Source organism: Glycine max, chromosome 2 (genome assembly GCF_000004515.6).
Source record: "Glycine max cultivar Williams 82 chromosome 2, Glycine_max_v4.0, whole genome shotgun sequence".
In the NCBI taxonomy this organism is placed as follows: Eukaryota; Viridiplantae; Streptophyta; class Magnoliopsida; order Fabales; family Fabaceae; genus Glycine; species Glycine max.
The window spans coordinates 11,309,910-11,326,181 of NC_016089.4; the positions used below are offsets into that span (position 1 = coordinate 11,309,910).

A 16,272-nucleotide genomic window follows, 5' to 3' on the forward strand; every position below is an offset into this window, starting at 1 on the left:
AGTTTCAACCTAAAATTTTAAAACATTATATGTATGGATTATCACTTATCTTATTAACACTTCACTCTAATCATGATATTTCAAAATTGTTTAAATATGATTTTAGTATAAAAAAAATAGTCATTTTAATTTTTATCATTTAAAAAAATTATTTTGATTTTATTCCGTATAAAATTTAATATTTTTTTATTTTAGTCTCTATTGTCAAATAATATTGGATTAGTGTTAACGGATAACATATCATCGTTTTTAAGTATAAAACTTTTTTAACTAATTACATTCTTTAAGAAAATTGATTAATATAATTTTTTTTACCAAAATTACCCTTAAAAATATTGGTACTCATAATTTTTATCTTTCCACTTAATTATTAATTTATTACTCTTCTTATCCAATCCTTATAAAAGAGATAATGACTTTACTATTTTAATACATAATATTTATTGTAAAGTAATTAAGAATATTTGAGTAAAAAAAATTATAAAAAGAAACAAACAAAATCAAAGTATTTTGTTTATAATATATTGTGTTTTTAAATTCTTATATGTTAAAAATAGTTGATACGTTGTACTAGTTAATAAGAGATTTAGACAAAAAAAAAAAGTACAATCAAACCAAACTTTAAATTGGCATATATCAAATTGGTTTAATACTTCAGACTAATGTTGAGGATAATACAACTTCTATTAAGAATTGCCAAATCTGTAATGTATTTGAAGTGTACCAAAGTAAATAATGAGTTTCTTTAAATAATTACCGAATGATGATTGTGCTGCAGAGGACTTTCGGTACACTTCTAATTGGGTTTACACAAGTAGCGAACGTAAAATAAGATCACTTTAGTGAGACAAATGCTAAGTGCTCATTTGTGATTGTTTTTTTAATTTGTTTTATAATTCTGTTTCCAAGTCTTGTTCTCTACATTTAGTAAAAAAGATGGTCAATTGTCAAATTCTGCAAGTGATTTTTCACCTACTAATACAAAGCGCAGTGATGATTTCTCAAATGTAAAAGGAATTTACAACTTATAACCCAAACAGGTTTAAACTGGGAACCATCTTTATTCATCCATAGGTGTATTTGCTCATTAAGTTTACATTAATGTTACTTGGTGCTACTGCTACAACAGTAATTGAAAGATTTGGCTCTGAGGTAACACTGAACTTTTAAGGAGAACAGGCAACATTTTTATAATTATAAGAAAATTATATCAATTAAAAAAAATATAACCAACAAAAAAAATCAAATAGGCTATTAGAAAAAAGTTTATACTTTATTGTTTAAAGAATACATGCAGTGTATTTAGCAACAATAATTATAAAAGAAAACATAGATGGCTTGTACACCAAAAAAGATGCAAAACATGCAATGCCAGTGCATATTTTATTATCCTTCCACTAGTTCCAAAGGGAAACACAGAACAAGGCCTTCTCAAGTAAAGAAAATAGAAAGAAAGAGTGGAGAAGAGGGCAAAAGAGAGGGAGAAAATAACGAGAAAAAAAGGAAACATGTCTTGAATTTTTCAATAGATTAAAGGTTAGATTTTTTTTTTTTAATCCAAGATTGCAAGGTGATAAAAATTTATTTACAGGAATATTGGGTGAGGATAGAATGCTCTCCACAATGCTGCATACTTCAACCTCGCTTTCATGGCACATTAGGCAAGATATATCTCACTATGATGGATATCGGGGAATTAAAAATGAATCTGAAGTGACTTTGAATCTTATGATATAAAAATGAATTGATGCAATTTTGTATCTTCGACACAAATCACACCATATATTTTCATTTTTATTTTATTTTACTTTTTTTCACCCATTCCTACGAAAGAAACTGAAAATTGAAAAGGAATTGAAGGAGCACTTCTAAGCTTATCTTATTTGTCAATGACTCATTCAATGCATGAACTTGGCAATTCACGATTGAATCTTGATTTGATAATCTTGATATCACGGTTTAATCCAAGTAATACCGATGCACATACACACTAATATATATATACACACATATACTTTGCATGGTTAAATTAACTTCATAAGTTTTTAGAAAAGATTTTTTAAATGTGGAAGAAATTGTTTTTGGATAAAGTATAAATTTACTAAGAAAAAAAAACCCACAGAAGACATGACATATTATAGGAATATTAAAAAAGAGGAATACCAGAAAAAATTCATCAAAACCTGGAGAACAGAGACTGACTCTGCTAGCAGGTTGGCCCTCAAGAAAATGTTGGTATTTTAAATATTAAATAGTCAAACAAACTTCTGCAGAAACACTTGTAATGCACTGTTTTCTTGGTTAGCAAAGAAGTACTTGATAAGCAATTCGGTGGTGGTAGCATCTGCCCGAAAACCTTTGCCTTTCATAAGCATAAGGTACTTTGTTGAATTTGAAATTTCATATCTTCGCAGCAATCCTTGGACAAAGACATTATAAGTGCACTTATTTGGGGGACAACAATTCTCTTCCATTTTCATTAATAAGTCCTCGGCATCATCCAAGAGTCCTCTTTACATAGACCTTTAATCATTGTGCAATAAGTAACAACATTCGGTTTGATGCCTTTACTTGACAGATGAGAAAAGAGTTCCAGTGCATCATTCAATTTTCCAGAACTACACATTCCATCCAGAATAATGGTGTATATTATAATACTAAGATCCAAACTCATCTCAAACTCCCCAAACAATGACATTGCCTCGGAATGAAAATGACACTTGACTATGCCATCCAATATAACAGCACAAGTTTGGAGATTGGGAAGTTGGCCATGCTTGTGCATTATAAAAAACAATTCTTTTGCAGCTACTGGCTTCCCTGCTTTGCAAAACCCCCCAATAAGAGTGCTCCATGTGACAACATCTGGATTTAGTCCATTATTAACCATTTCACCCAAGAGATAGATAGCCTTATTCATGTTTTTAGTTTGACACCATCCATGGATTAAGGAATTATAAGGTACAACACTTGGTGAGAAGCCCTTGCGAATCATCAAATCAAATACTTCCATGGCATCCTTCATTTGATTCAGCATACAGTGAGCACTAGTTATTGATGTATAGGTGACAACATCAGGTTCCGGCCCCATATGCACCGTAAAACTTAATATGGTTTTAGCCCTTGAAATCATCCCTGTTTTGCAAAATTGGTCAACTGTAACATTAAAAGTTTTCAGAGTTGGCATGATTCCCTTTCTCATCATGTTAGCCAATAGAGGTGCAGCCTCTTTCCATCTATCAAAGTTACAAAGGCCATGAATTAAGCAAGTATAAGTCACAAGATCAGGTTCAATACCTTTGCCGCACATTTGTGAGAACAAATCCAAAGCCTCGGATACCATTCCATCCTTGCAAAGACCATCCATAACTGTGCTGTAAGCAGTAACATTCAAATTAAAAAAGAAAAAATTCTTCCATCTTCTTGAGATACAACAAAGCAGCAGATGAGTCACCAACTTTACACAATCCATTAATTATTGTGCTATGGGTGTAACTGTCAGATTGATATACTAGTGCTTCCAAGTTGAAAAATATTTTCAAAGTTTATCAGTATCGCTATCATTCCTTTAAAAGTGAAGACAAATAGTCTCAATATTTAGGTTCATATTTTATGTCTAATCCTTCTTCTTCGAAATGAACCAGGCCTAAGAAATACTCATTGTATGTAAGAGTGAAGAACACATATTTCTACCTACTCATACAGAAGTGAATGACTAATATAATTTCATATTTTTTAATTTGTATTGTTTATTTTATATTAATGTATTATGTTGTTTTTAATTTTAGTATGTATTGTTATTAATAGATTATCTAAATTTTAAATAAATAAAAAAATTTAAATAAAATAATATTAAAAAGATATAATATATTTTAAATAATAGAACATTAAAAAATATATAACATATAATATAAAACCATAAAAAATATACATCATATTAAATAAAATTATTAACAAGTAAAATAAAAATTATTCATTCGATAATTAAATAAATAATTATTTTTATAATTTTTAAAAATTAGAAAACAAAAGAATATAACTGTAAAAAAATTTAAAATTTTATAAAAAAAACTTTTACAAAAACGATTATAACTTTTTTTTAAAAAAAATATTACAACTTTTGAATTCGTAATAAAAAGGATTAAAGTAGTAAACTTAGTTAGGACTTCAGTTAAACAAAAAAAATTTAAGTCATAATAGGGTACGACTTCTCGGAGAAGAACACGATTTATCCCTTTTAATAATTAATTATTAATTTAAAACTCATCCTATATGGAAAATTAAAAAAAAAAAAAATTGCCCTTTCCGATAAAAAAAAAAAAAAAAAAAAAGCCCCATTTCTCATGTATGAAATCATGTTTGCAAACATGAGGTACCATGTTCATGTAGAACTAACAAGATAACGTCTGCATTTGCATAGAGACGAAGCATGTCTCTGAGCCTCATCCACCATAAACCACTTTCTTCTTCTTGCATCTTCTACCTTCACTCTTCCACTTCACACCACATTCACACTCTTTCAAAACCCTTCTTCCTCTTACACTCCAAAACCCTCCCATCATCACTCTCTCTCTCTGCATCACCATCTAATTCTTCCCCTCACTCTTCAACAACCCCCATTCCCCTCCCATATCTCCAAGAAGAAGAAGAAGAAGAAGGCCATGACCCAGATGAACCAAACTACAATTTCTTCGAAACTAGCAAATGGATTTCCTCCCAAGACCCTCAAAGCGAAGAAAAATTGTACCTTGAGGAGGACCCTCACATCTCGTGGCACCTTGCCACGGACCTGGATGAAGAATCTGAAATGAGTTTGGAGAAGGAAGAAATGGGGTGTTTTCAAAAGAGGGAATTGCCTGAGGCTGAGGGAATTGTGGGAGAAATTGTTGAGCTTGCAAGGAACTTGCCTCAAAATTTGACTCTTGAGGAGGCATTGGCTGAGTATGAAGGAAGGTTCAGTGAAAAAGAGTGCTGGGAGGTTCTGGAAATTCTTGGGGAGGAGCACCTTCTGCTGTGTTGTGTGTGTTTCTTTCAGTGGATGAGTCTGCAGGAACCATCACTTGTTACTCCTAGGGCTTGTACTGTGCTGTTTCCCTTGTTGGGAAAAGGAGGCATGGGCGATGAGGTGATGGATTTGTTCAGAAACTTGCCATCAAGCAATGAGTTCAGAGATGTTCATGTTTACAATGCCACAATTTCAGGTCTTCTGTCTAGTGGCAGGTACACAATTCTTGCATAATTATATGGCTTGCTATGTTTCTCTCTTGCTGCTTTTTGGGGTCATAGGAATGGGAAGATTAACTTAAGTAACAAAGAATAGTAGTCAAAATCAAAATTGCTTGTACTTTTTGCCAAGGTTTTAAATTGTGATTGCAATTTGTTTGCAATCCTTGAGATAGCGGTAAATTGCATATCAATGATGCTGATGCTACCGTAGTTGCGGTTATAAAGATCTCAAAAACCCTGGTGTTGGAGCCATAAACTGTTGAGCATATTATAGAAACTTTTTTTTCTCCTCTCTCATAAAATTGAGAAATGAACTATGTGCTAGTGCTACAAGTTTGTTATCTAAGCAGTAGTGTAAAGGAATGATGCCCTTTCTCATTTTAGCTTACTTGTAATTCTGATTAATGATGATATTTGGATTCTGGAAAATTGAACAAAGACCAACCAAGATAATTCCGTGACTTATGATATGAATATTCACATCAGTTTTGCCATGTTGTGTTAGGTGGTTGGCCATATTCTTTCCAAGTTCTCTCAATGGACTCTACTTTTGTTTCACAGCTTTATTAATTGTGTTGGAAAAACAGCTGTTGCTGTATATTATTCTTTAATGGTGGAACTTGAAATACATTGTTTGTGAAATCTAAAATGTCTTTTTTTTAATGTTTCTGTATTTTTATTATTATAGTTGTGCATTTGTGGGAATATATTTGTTTTTTGAAAGAATATAATTTAAACCCTTTAATTGGAGGCTGATCATTAATTAGTAACCATGTTGTGGACTTGGTTAATTCTTGGTTTTGAAGCAAATCATACCCAAGTCTCTTCTACCAATTTAGTTTTTCCTTTATGGCAGATGGAAATCCTGTCTTATACCCGATGGGCTTGCTTGGTCTTATTTCTGTTGGTTAGTTTGTTATTAAGAAGCCTATGAACAACTATTAAGTTTATGAAACTTAAGTAGCTGCATGTCCAAGAATTCTTATATTTCACATTAAGATCCTGTTTGGATACAGGTTAGAAGAGCTCTTCTACCTTATATCCAAACAGGCACTAACTCACCTGTTTAGGTTCCCTGTACTGTTTCCAAACTTAAAACTGTTCTATGTTGGGAAAGTATTAATTATAATTTAGATGTTTAAATATTTAATTCCTTTCTCTGAACTCAATCTCAGAAAAAAAGTTATTCCATCTCTTCCTCTGACGAATGTTCTTACATTGTTCAAGGAAGCATTTTTTTTTTGTGAAATATGTCGTACTGTAAGAGTTTATTGTTGCTGTTTTAGGTCCGAAGATGCTTGGAAGGTGTATGAGTCAATGGAAACAGAGAATATTCATCCAGATCATATGACATGTTCTATTATGGTTACCGTTATGAGAGAACTTGGCCATAGTGCAAAAGATGCATGGCAATTTTTTGAGAAAATGAACAGAAAAGGGGTCAGATGGAGTGAAGAAGTCTTAGGTGCATTAATAAATTCATTTTGTGTTGAGGGTCTGAGGAGGCAAGCTCTCATCATCCAATCTGAAATGGAGAAAAAAGGGGTTTCTTCAAGTGCAATTGTGTACAACACTCTGATGGATGCATTTTGTAAATCCAACCACATAGAAGCAGCCGAAGGCCTTTTTGTTGAGATGAAAGCTAAAGGTATTAAACCTATTGCAGCTACCTACAACATCCTAATGCATGCATACAGCAGAAGAATGCAACCCAAGATTGTAGAAAAGCTATTGGAAGAAATGCAGGATGTTGGCTTGAAGCCAAATGCCACATCATATACTTGTCTAATCATTGCATATGGCAAGCAAAAGAATATGAGTGACATGGCTGCAGCCGATGCATTCTTGAAGATGAAGAAAGTTGGTGTAAAACCCACTTCACAGTCTTATACAGCACTGATCCATGCATATTCGGTTAGTGGCTTGCACGAGAAAGCTTATGCAGCATTTGAAAACATGCAAAACGAAGGTATTAAACCTTCCATAGAAACCTACACTACTTTACTAAATGCATTTAGGCATGCAGGTGATGCTCAAACATTAATGGAAATATGGAAGTTGATGATCAGTGAGAAAGTTGAAGGAACAGGGGCGACATTCAACATTCTTGTTGATGGTTTTGCGAAACAAGGTCTCTTCATGGAAGCAAGAGAGGTAATATCTGAATTTGGGAAAGTTGGATTGAAACCAACAGTGGTGACTTACAATATGCTGATAAATGCATACGCACGTGGAGGGCAACACTCAAAGCTGCCACAACTATTGAAAGAGATGGCAGTTCTTAAATTAAAACCCGATTCTGTAACTTATTCAACTATGATATTTGCCTTTGTCCGAGTTCGAGATTTTCGGCGGGCATTTTTTTATCACAAGCAGATGATCAAGAGTGGGCAGATGATGGATGGTGGTTCATACCAGACGCTTCAGGCCCTTCTGGAGACCAGACCTGCACGGAAAAACAAGGATTGGAGTTCCTTGCTTGGTATAATTAAAAGTAAAATGGGTGTGAAAGTGAGGAGGCAGAAAGATGAGTTTTGGAAGTTCAAGAAAAGGCATGTAAGAAAAAATAGTTCTGATGTTAGTGTATAGTATTAGTAAGTTAAGGATACAATGCCCTGTAAGAATTGAAAGTTCAATTTTGACCCACTTTTGTTTTCTCAAATAACACAAGGAGCTTCTTGTTGTTAACTGTAAAGAATATATGCCCTTACCTTATACATTGCCTCTTCAACGAACCATGTACGTCACACATTTTCAGGTAGATGTGGTTGGTTTAAAATTTAAAATATTAGTACGCGGACATTGAGTGTTCATCCTGTGAACAATGATCAATGGAACAAATTAATGTAGTCATAGAAGTGTTTTGTATTTTAGATAAGATTTAGATTATGGAAAATGTTTGAATGGCTCTCCCATTATACTCTCGAACTAAAATTTGTCAAGTTTTCTTTGGAAGATGACTGTTACATGGTCATTTTGAATGGTTTTATAAAGATCTTTTGCCACTCATTTCTTGGTCAGTGTTATGCAAGCAGGTATTATATGGTCAACTTGAAAAATGAACGTTGGCATTGGATACCTCAAATAATTATTAAATTATTGCATAAAGAAATTTAAGTTAATGAAAAACTTGAACTCCTAGAGATGAGTTTGTTTGTGTGAAAGAGAAAAAACTGGAAGAGAATTGAGAAGAAATATTTAAATTAAAGTAGAAAGGAGGTGCGGAATCCACACATAATTTTTAAAAAATTCTCTTCCTTTCTCTCTTATTTTTTCGCAACCAAACACACCTAAGTTCACAAGTGATAATGGTGGATTTTTTTATGAATATAACTAGGCTGTGATTCAATAATAAACAATCATAGATGAAAATGGATGTTTGGTCGCAAGAGAAAACAAAAAAGATAAAGTCTAAAGTCTATTTGATCTTCCATCTTAAGTTTCTCAAAGAATTTATTTAAATTTTGAAGAAGAAAAAAATCCTAACTTTAACATATGCAATCATGATTTGAATGGCAGTATTCTTCTAGATTGAATTACCATGGAATGGTCCTACCAAATGTCATACAAGTTGCTTCATACTTATTCTTAACAGTTAACACCAACTGATTCTCTGTTACAGCAGAAGATAATTAAACATGAGAAGAATTGAAACAATACAACATGTATTAAAAGAAAAAATTGTTGAACCAGTAAGGTTCAGGCATGGGCTTAAACCAATAACTGTGAAAGGGAGTTGCTGTCCACTTGAGACATACATATAAAAGCCGCCATGTTTTCTTTCTAAACTGGTACGAGAGAGAAATGAGGTGCAAGTGCAGCAGTAACCTAGTCAGGTTTTCCTTATCTTGACAGAACTTTGGTGAAATCATAAAGTTGAAAAAAGTTCATACACCAACTTTGTTAAACATATAATGATTCCACTTTGGAACAAAAGCCCCTATATTCAATCTCCTCACCAAATAATCTCAATCCATCCATAGATGCCACCAATCACCTTCTCTAGAACAATGTTCATGACCCTAATCAATTTTTTCTTCCAATGGTTCATAGCTCCAGTATGCCCTCCATATTATAGGTGATAGAAGCCGTTCTATTTTCCAGCCTAATGACTTAAGCTGCAAAGAACATAAAGAGTGTACTTAATATCCCACTTAGTGGATAATATAATTCAGGAGCCGGTGGCATGCTATCAATTTAGTTTGATTCCCATATCATATCAAGAAAGGGAAAAGATTTATATATCGTACTGTTAAAATATTACTGCAAAAATAGAAGCTAAATCAAATTTAACTAAAGGATTACAGAATTACCTTCTGAATAAAAACTTCATATTGATAATCTATCCATTTTTGGCCCTCTGAATGCACAGATTTGCTTTTATGAACATTCTTTGCCAAGACAAGAGCATGAAAGAATAACTTTAGGACATCAGCAGCATTCGAATCTTTATGCACAATAACATCAATGATTCCCTTCCTTTCCACAAGTAAATACTTGGCTATATACAGAAACAAGAATGATATCAGGTTTCAGACTACAGATGGAACAGGGAAACAAACAGAAGTTAAAATAATGAGGCAAACTCCACCTTTTGTGTAGTAAGGTGCTGCAGAAAGCAAATGCTCCTTGCTGTCAGTGTCACATAGAAAAAAGAATTTGCTAATTAAGCTTTGTTAATGACATTTCAAAGGTATTATTGCACAATAATCAAGTCTCAATCATGGACAGCTCAAGTTTTGAGCCAATACCAGTGATATAGGCAGGACAAGAGCTAAATAATGCTTTTCAATTTTGAATAGGTTACTCTCTGGAGTTTTGTTAGCTAATGATGGCAACATAATACTGAAATATTATGATTTGAGCTATTTGAAGTTAGAACACAACATAGTGTACCATTTAACTTGACTGCCATTTGAATTTGGGTAATGCTAAACACTAATAATGCAGTGAATAAGTTCAGGCAAAACTGCAAATAGCAGGAAACTATAACCAGTGCACTAAGAACAAATCTATTTTCTGAAGGGACTGGGACTCAGACCAAACACTTACATTTCCATGTTATCGAATGAAGAAATCCTCATGCCTAAATTTACTTTCTTATGCAGACAATTAGCTTTCTTTGAGCTCCATGAAATGAACTGTATGGGTAAAATATGCTCCTGTGAAGAGACCTGTTCAGGGGAGAGAACTGGAAAAAAGTTTAGAAGCAAGCATTAATATAAATAGCAATAATTAAAAAGGATTCATATAGATTTTAAAATGTTGGAAATTACATTGCCCTTTATAAGGTGCTGAATCTACCAAACTAATCTTGTCTTTGAGAGGTGGTTGGAAAAGGGGTTGAAGATACATCAGACAGAGACCTCAAAACAATTGAAAATTAGACTATAGTGATGGCAAAAATGTGTTCTAATATGTGGCTTATTTAAGGTAAGATTAAAAAATCATACTCCCTCCGTTCCTATTTATAGGACCCAAGTTTGAAATGGTGTTTGCTCCTTTTTATAACTCAATCTACAATGTTCCTTGCATTAATTATTTTTAGACTATAAATACCCTAATTAAAAGAAGAGAGAGAATGTATTGACAAACAATTAAAAGAGAGAGGAGTATTAATGGCAAGGATAGTTTTGGAAAAAGTTATAAATTTAAGACAAATTTATTACTATCAACTAAATTAACCACTTTTCTTAATCTTGATGAATTAGGTAATTGGGTCTTATAAATAGGAATGGAGGGAGTTATTGAAGAGACTAGAGGTTTTGAAATGCTTGAGTGCTTAACCCACTCAATTGATATAGACTCAGGGAGTAAATACAATGCAAAATTTACAAGAATATTAATGAAGTTCTAGTACCTATGTACATGCATGTGAATTCCTAGATACATGAATATGTGACTAACAAGGTACATTAATAACTATTCTTTATTGGAACAAGTTCCCATGCAATGTGTGGAACAAGTACTCATACAATGTCTGTAATTCCACCAGGAGTAATAGATTATCAAACGTCAAAGATATATTGTGGATATAAGCAATGAAGAATGGAAACAGATTAACAGACAATACCTTGGCCAGTCTCCATGAAATGCTGAAAAAGAATAGAGCTCCTTTCAGGGTTTAATGAGTTCAATGTGAGTCATTGAACAGCTCGGTAGTTTGCTGCATGGAAAAAGGACATCATTTGTATTATCAGGTTTTCTTATACAATGCTGGTGCTATTTAGCCGGTGTATTTTGGGGGAAGGGAACTATGCTTAAAAAAAGGCAGGCATATACCTTCAGATTAAAATATGAGCTCTCTAACTTCTCAAATAAAATGGGATTAATTTTAGGAGAACAGATAATGTTTTCAATTATTGAGGAAGTAATATATTACAATCTCATCAATAAGCTCAAGCTTTGTAACAATAGAAATTTAATCTCATTACAATTTAGAGACGTACCATACATATGAAACACGGTCAAAGATAAAAAAGAAAACCAAATGGCTAGTGGGTGTCCAATGGTAAGGCGAGCAACAAGCATTCCCAGTGCCATGCCAATCATTGTGGCCACAGTTTCTTGACTTCCTTCCTATATATATATATATATATATATGTTAATAAGTCAAAATATACATACATATAAAAAAAATGCACAACTCATTAAAGACTTTAACTCTCAGATAATGATCTAAACAGTTAGAATAAATGTAACTTGAACCTTTGCAGATATATCTGCAGCATTATCCTGAAGAGCAAAATGCTGAGTCAAAGCTGCTCTAGTGGCTCCACTTGCAACACCAGCTAGTTCATAATCATATTTTGATAGAGAAAATATAAACAAAAAAAAATTAGTACACAAATAAACTATCAATCAGGAAATATAAGAAAAAAAATGCCTTAATCTTGGATAACTCAAAAAGTCAAAACATATTTCTGCCGAACAGCTTTTTTTATTAGGAACTGACAGATACCGTAATGTCCCATTACCTTATATTTCTTACATGGAAAAAGAAGAGGAAAAAACCTACAGCTAGCAACTAACTTTAAATCACATTAGTCATTTAATTTTAAACTTCCTGCAATATTGGAACTTACTGAAAGATCTTGATATGCTTCCTAAGCAAACAACAAATACAAAAGCTGATGGAAACAACGGAGAAATGAGGTCCATTAACATTCCTGAAAACAAAGCAAAAACCTTAGCAAATAAATGTAAGATATGAAGAATGCAATATGAAAGATCAAATTTAACACAAACCAACAATATGGAAAGATGCACAATTGAGCTGCTATTAATTTTTAGTTTAATGAAGCAAAGATAAAGAGATTTAGACATTAATAGCCAAGTAAAACATTTCAAATTTGACATGAAGCAGCATCATGGAAAGATACACTATTTAGACTGAAGGTAGAAAATGGCAGCATAATTTGATTTTATTTTTTTGAAAAAGATGAATGTGAAAGAATCTACCAAGGTCATTCATAAGATCTGCAACCAATCGCCACATTTTTGCATAGCTATCAAGATTTGATCCCTGCAACAGATGGGACAAGATAAAGAAAAATATAATTAAAAAAATCAGAATCATTAGATAGGAGAGAATCAGCATATGCCAATCCAAGTATATGACAGTCCGCATAGAGCTAGTACTTCGCAATTCAGTTCAAAATAAGTAAGATAAAGGAACATGTTTGTATGAGAGACACAGACCTGGTAAAATGTGAATAAGATTCCTCCAAGCATACCAGTTAGATCCCTCAAAAACCACTGGAAACAGTTTCAAAGTTCAATATCCTACTGTCGACACATAACACATTGCAGCCTAAGAAACACAAAAGACTAAAAAAAAAAAAAAAAAAAGAAAAAAAAAAAAAAGACTTCGTACCCCATTGCCCAGAGGCTCTTCGCTATGCGAAGGTATGGGGGAGGGATGTTGTACGCAGCCTTACCCTTGCATATGCAAAGAGGCTGTTTCCGGATTCGAACCCATGACCAACAGGTCACCAAGGCACAACTTTACCGCTGCACCAGGGCTCGCCCTCTAAACACAAAAGACTAAATTTACCAAAAAATAAATATACACAAAGGGCTTGAGTTTTCTTCTCCCAAGCCCCATCTAACAAACAGGGGTTCAATCATTACTCAAGTAAATATAGAATATAACTAGTTGATGATACCTGAAAAGTAGCACCAATAACTGTAGCTGATTTCTCCTCAACCCCAATAGCAATCAGGAGGGCCTGAAAGGCATTTCGTTGACTACTCATGTACTATTCAAGGGTTTTTATGACAACAAGAACAAACATAAAAAATCAGTTAAACAGTGCCTTACCTGGGTAGAAAGCATAGTCCTTATATACGTTGAAAGGCCCTGCCATAATCAATCCATAATTAACTCAAAAACAACATGGCCTTAGATATAACAATGAAGTTTAATTTCTATAGCACCACGGTCAACCAATTAAAAATCATGGTAATTTTGACTTTTCATGTAGTTATTGTTAAAGTTAACAAACAACTTGTGATTTGATGATAATGTAAAAACTAGTGCATACACTATTTACTCATGATAATAACTCAATTAAACTGTTCATTCATTGTGTATTACCTGCAATGAGTCCCATATTTGAAATGGTTTTGATGTATCAATGGTGTTTAATTTCTATAGCGTCAAAGTCAACCAATTAAAAATCATAGTAATCTTTACTTTTGATGTAGTTATTGTTAAAGTTAACAGACAATTTGTGATTTGATTTGATGACAATGTAAAAATCCTTTACATTGTCAATACATACATTGCTTGGACACTGCTTGATTTACTCATAATAAGTCCCATATTTGAAAAGGAACATAATCTGCAGTGACACTGCTTGGAAAACCCTGTATGTTATCAACAACAACAACAAAAACGGAAACCCTTTTCAACAATGATGAACTTAGAGAACACGCACATGATAAAATTGAAGTGGCATATAAAATTTCAATTCTTTTTTCATTTCTTAGAGAAGATGCTGAGTAAAAATAGAAGCTTGCCTCAGGGACAAATGCCTGAAGTAACCTTCTCCAAACATGGGTGAAACGAGCACCAGATCTGTGTATAAGGAGAAAGAATAATAAGTGTGAAAGAGAGGGGTGGATGATGATGCCGATGATCATGGTGATGGGAACATGTTAGTACCTTGTGATGGTGAAGGTCTTGGAGAGTTTTGTGGGGGATGAACCGTTCCATTCTTCCAATGTTATGGTCTTATTGGACACAGATGAAGATGTTTACATGCCCAGATGAAAGGAGTTAAGTGCCACCAAAACCTTGATGACTTCGTAGTTCGCAGGTTGTATGTGGAATCTCAAAACTGAAAACTCAACTCACCAAGGGACTTTGACCACGTTACATTTTTATTTTTCCTTTTCCTTTTTCTTTTGTTTTTTCTTTTTAAAGTAATTGAACCTTACACTAGAGGTGGATATACTATGACATGTTTAAGACCCAGCCCACTAAATCCACATTTTATATGGATAGGATAAACTTAGTCTACTAATTAACAATCTTATTTTTTTTAGTGGGACTACTATTTTCACTACCAACCCTTGTTATTGGCATTATCAAACTTAGAGAATTTCTCTTTTACCCACTCACTAAATTTTCACACCCCTTCTCCTTCCTTTAGACTTCCTAGTCCTCCATCCTTGTCCACCACTACCGCGGCACGATCCCACCATCGTCCATCACCACCGCATGCCCCACCCTCCCTTGTGCCGCAATGCCTCCCCCACTTGCGTAATGGAAATATATGTTGTGTTTTCAGTTCAAAGGACAATTTGAAAATATAGCTAACAGGCACCCACATGGGTAGTGCCAATAACAATTTAGGATAGTGACAAAATGATACCCCTTTATAGTCCGTATTTGATCCGAACCTTCTTCACATCAAATTTTTAATATTCTTTTGTTTTCTAGTAGGAACTTAATAGGAAGGTTAAAGGAAGATAGGAAAACTAATAAAAAAATAATGAAGAATATAAAGGGGCACATGACTCACACCTAAATTGTAATTAAAGTCTTACTTGATTATAGAAATGGAAGTTATGGAAAAGTAATGTGTGATCTAGTTTAAAAAAAGAAATTAATTATATCCAAAAAATAATATAAGTATACATTGGTACCTAAAAAATAATATAAATATATATATATATATAGGCCGGTCTATCATGCTTATAAGGTTTTTTAATAAGCTTAAGTCTGATCTATTTAATTTAATAGACTTTTAAAAAAATTTGAGTCTAACCTTTTAATTAAATACATCAGTATAGGCAAGATTTTATGTAAGTCAGCCTATCTTATTCTCACCCCTATCCACGAAGCCCGTAGATATATGGGCCAATCCACGGCCCAAAAAGAAATCTAAAAAAACTCTTAAAAACAAAAACAAAAAAGATTAAAAAAAGATCTTTTTTCCTTTTATTTTTTAAGTTATGGAAACATGAGAAAATAAATGAATAATAAAAAGAATATAAATATAAGCATTAAATTAAACATTTATCTCTAATTATTCACTTATTGTAACATGTTTAAATATTGAAGTTATTTTAGCAGCATTTGAATTTTCTAACTAAAGTATAACATCATATTTAAAATATCAAAGTCTTAATACATGTAACTAAAATATACTAACATTTGTAACAACTTCAAATCTTCTAAATTAAAGATTAAAGTTCACGGGCTAGACCGCGAGCCTACAAAGTAAGTCGGTAAAATCTACAGATTTTACGAATCAGACCCAAAATTTGTTATAACTATGCGGATTTAAAAAAGAGGTTCATTATATGTGCAATTTGTGTATTTATCGTACTGATTCACAAACCTTGTCCCTTAACACAACTAATTGGGAAGAGAAAACGTAAATGAATATCATTTTTTATAATAAATTGTATGCATAATTTTATAATTTTAATCAATAATGAAAATCATATTAAATTTATTTTATTTAAAAGTGTCTCAAACAATGATTGATATAGTGCTTAAAAAATTATTGATATGACAACACCATTCATACA

General features: G+C 32.8%; 1 protein-coding gene and 2 pseudogenes across 1 annotated transcript; 1 reads left to right on the top strand and 2 right to left on the bottom strand.

Moving 5' to 3' along the window:
• Positions 1–2,255: 2,255 nt before the first annotated feature.
• LOC102665596 (putative pentatricopeptide repeat-containing protein At1g12700, mitochondrial) lies at positions 2,256–4,431 on the bottom strand (annotated as a pseudogene).
• Positions 4,358–7,914, top strand: LOC100810527 (pentatricopeptide repeat-containing protein At5g50280, chloroplastic). Its single transcript, XM_003520064.5, has 2 exons — positions 4,358–5,220; positions 6,513–7,914. Exons 1-2 carry the CDS (start codon positions 4,430–4,432, stop codon positions 7,813–7,815), a joined length of 2,094 nt encoding a protein of 697 aa, XP_003520112.1. The 5' UTR covers positions 4,358–4,429; the 3' UTR covers positions 7,816–7,914.
• An 819-nt stretch (positions 7,915–8,733) lies between these two features.
• On the bottom strand, positions 8,734–14,902 carry LOC100811061 (protein root UVB sensitive 3-like; annotated as a pseudogene).
• Positions 14,903–16,272: the final 1,370 nt, after the last annotated feature.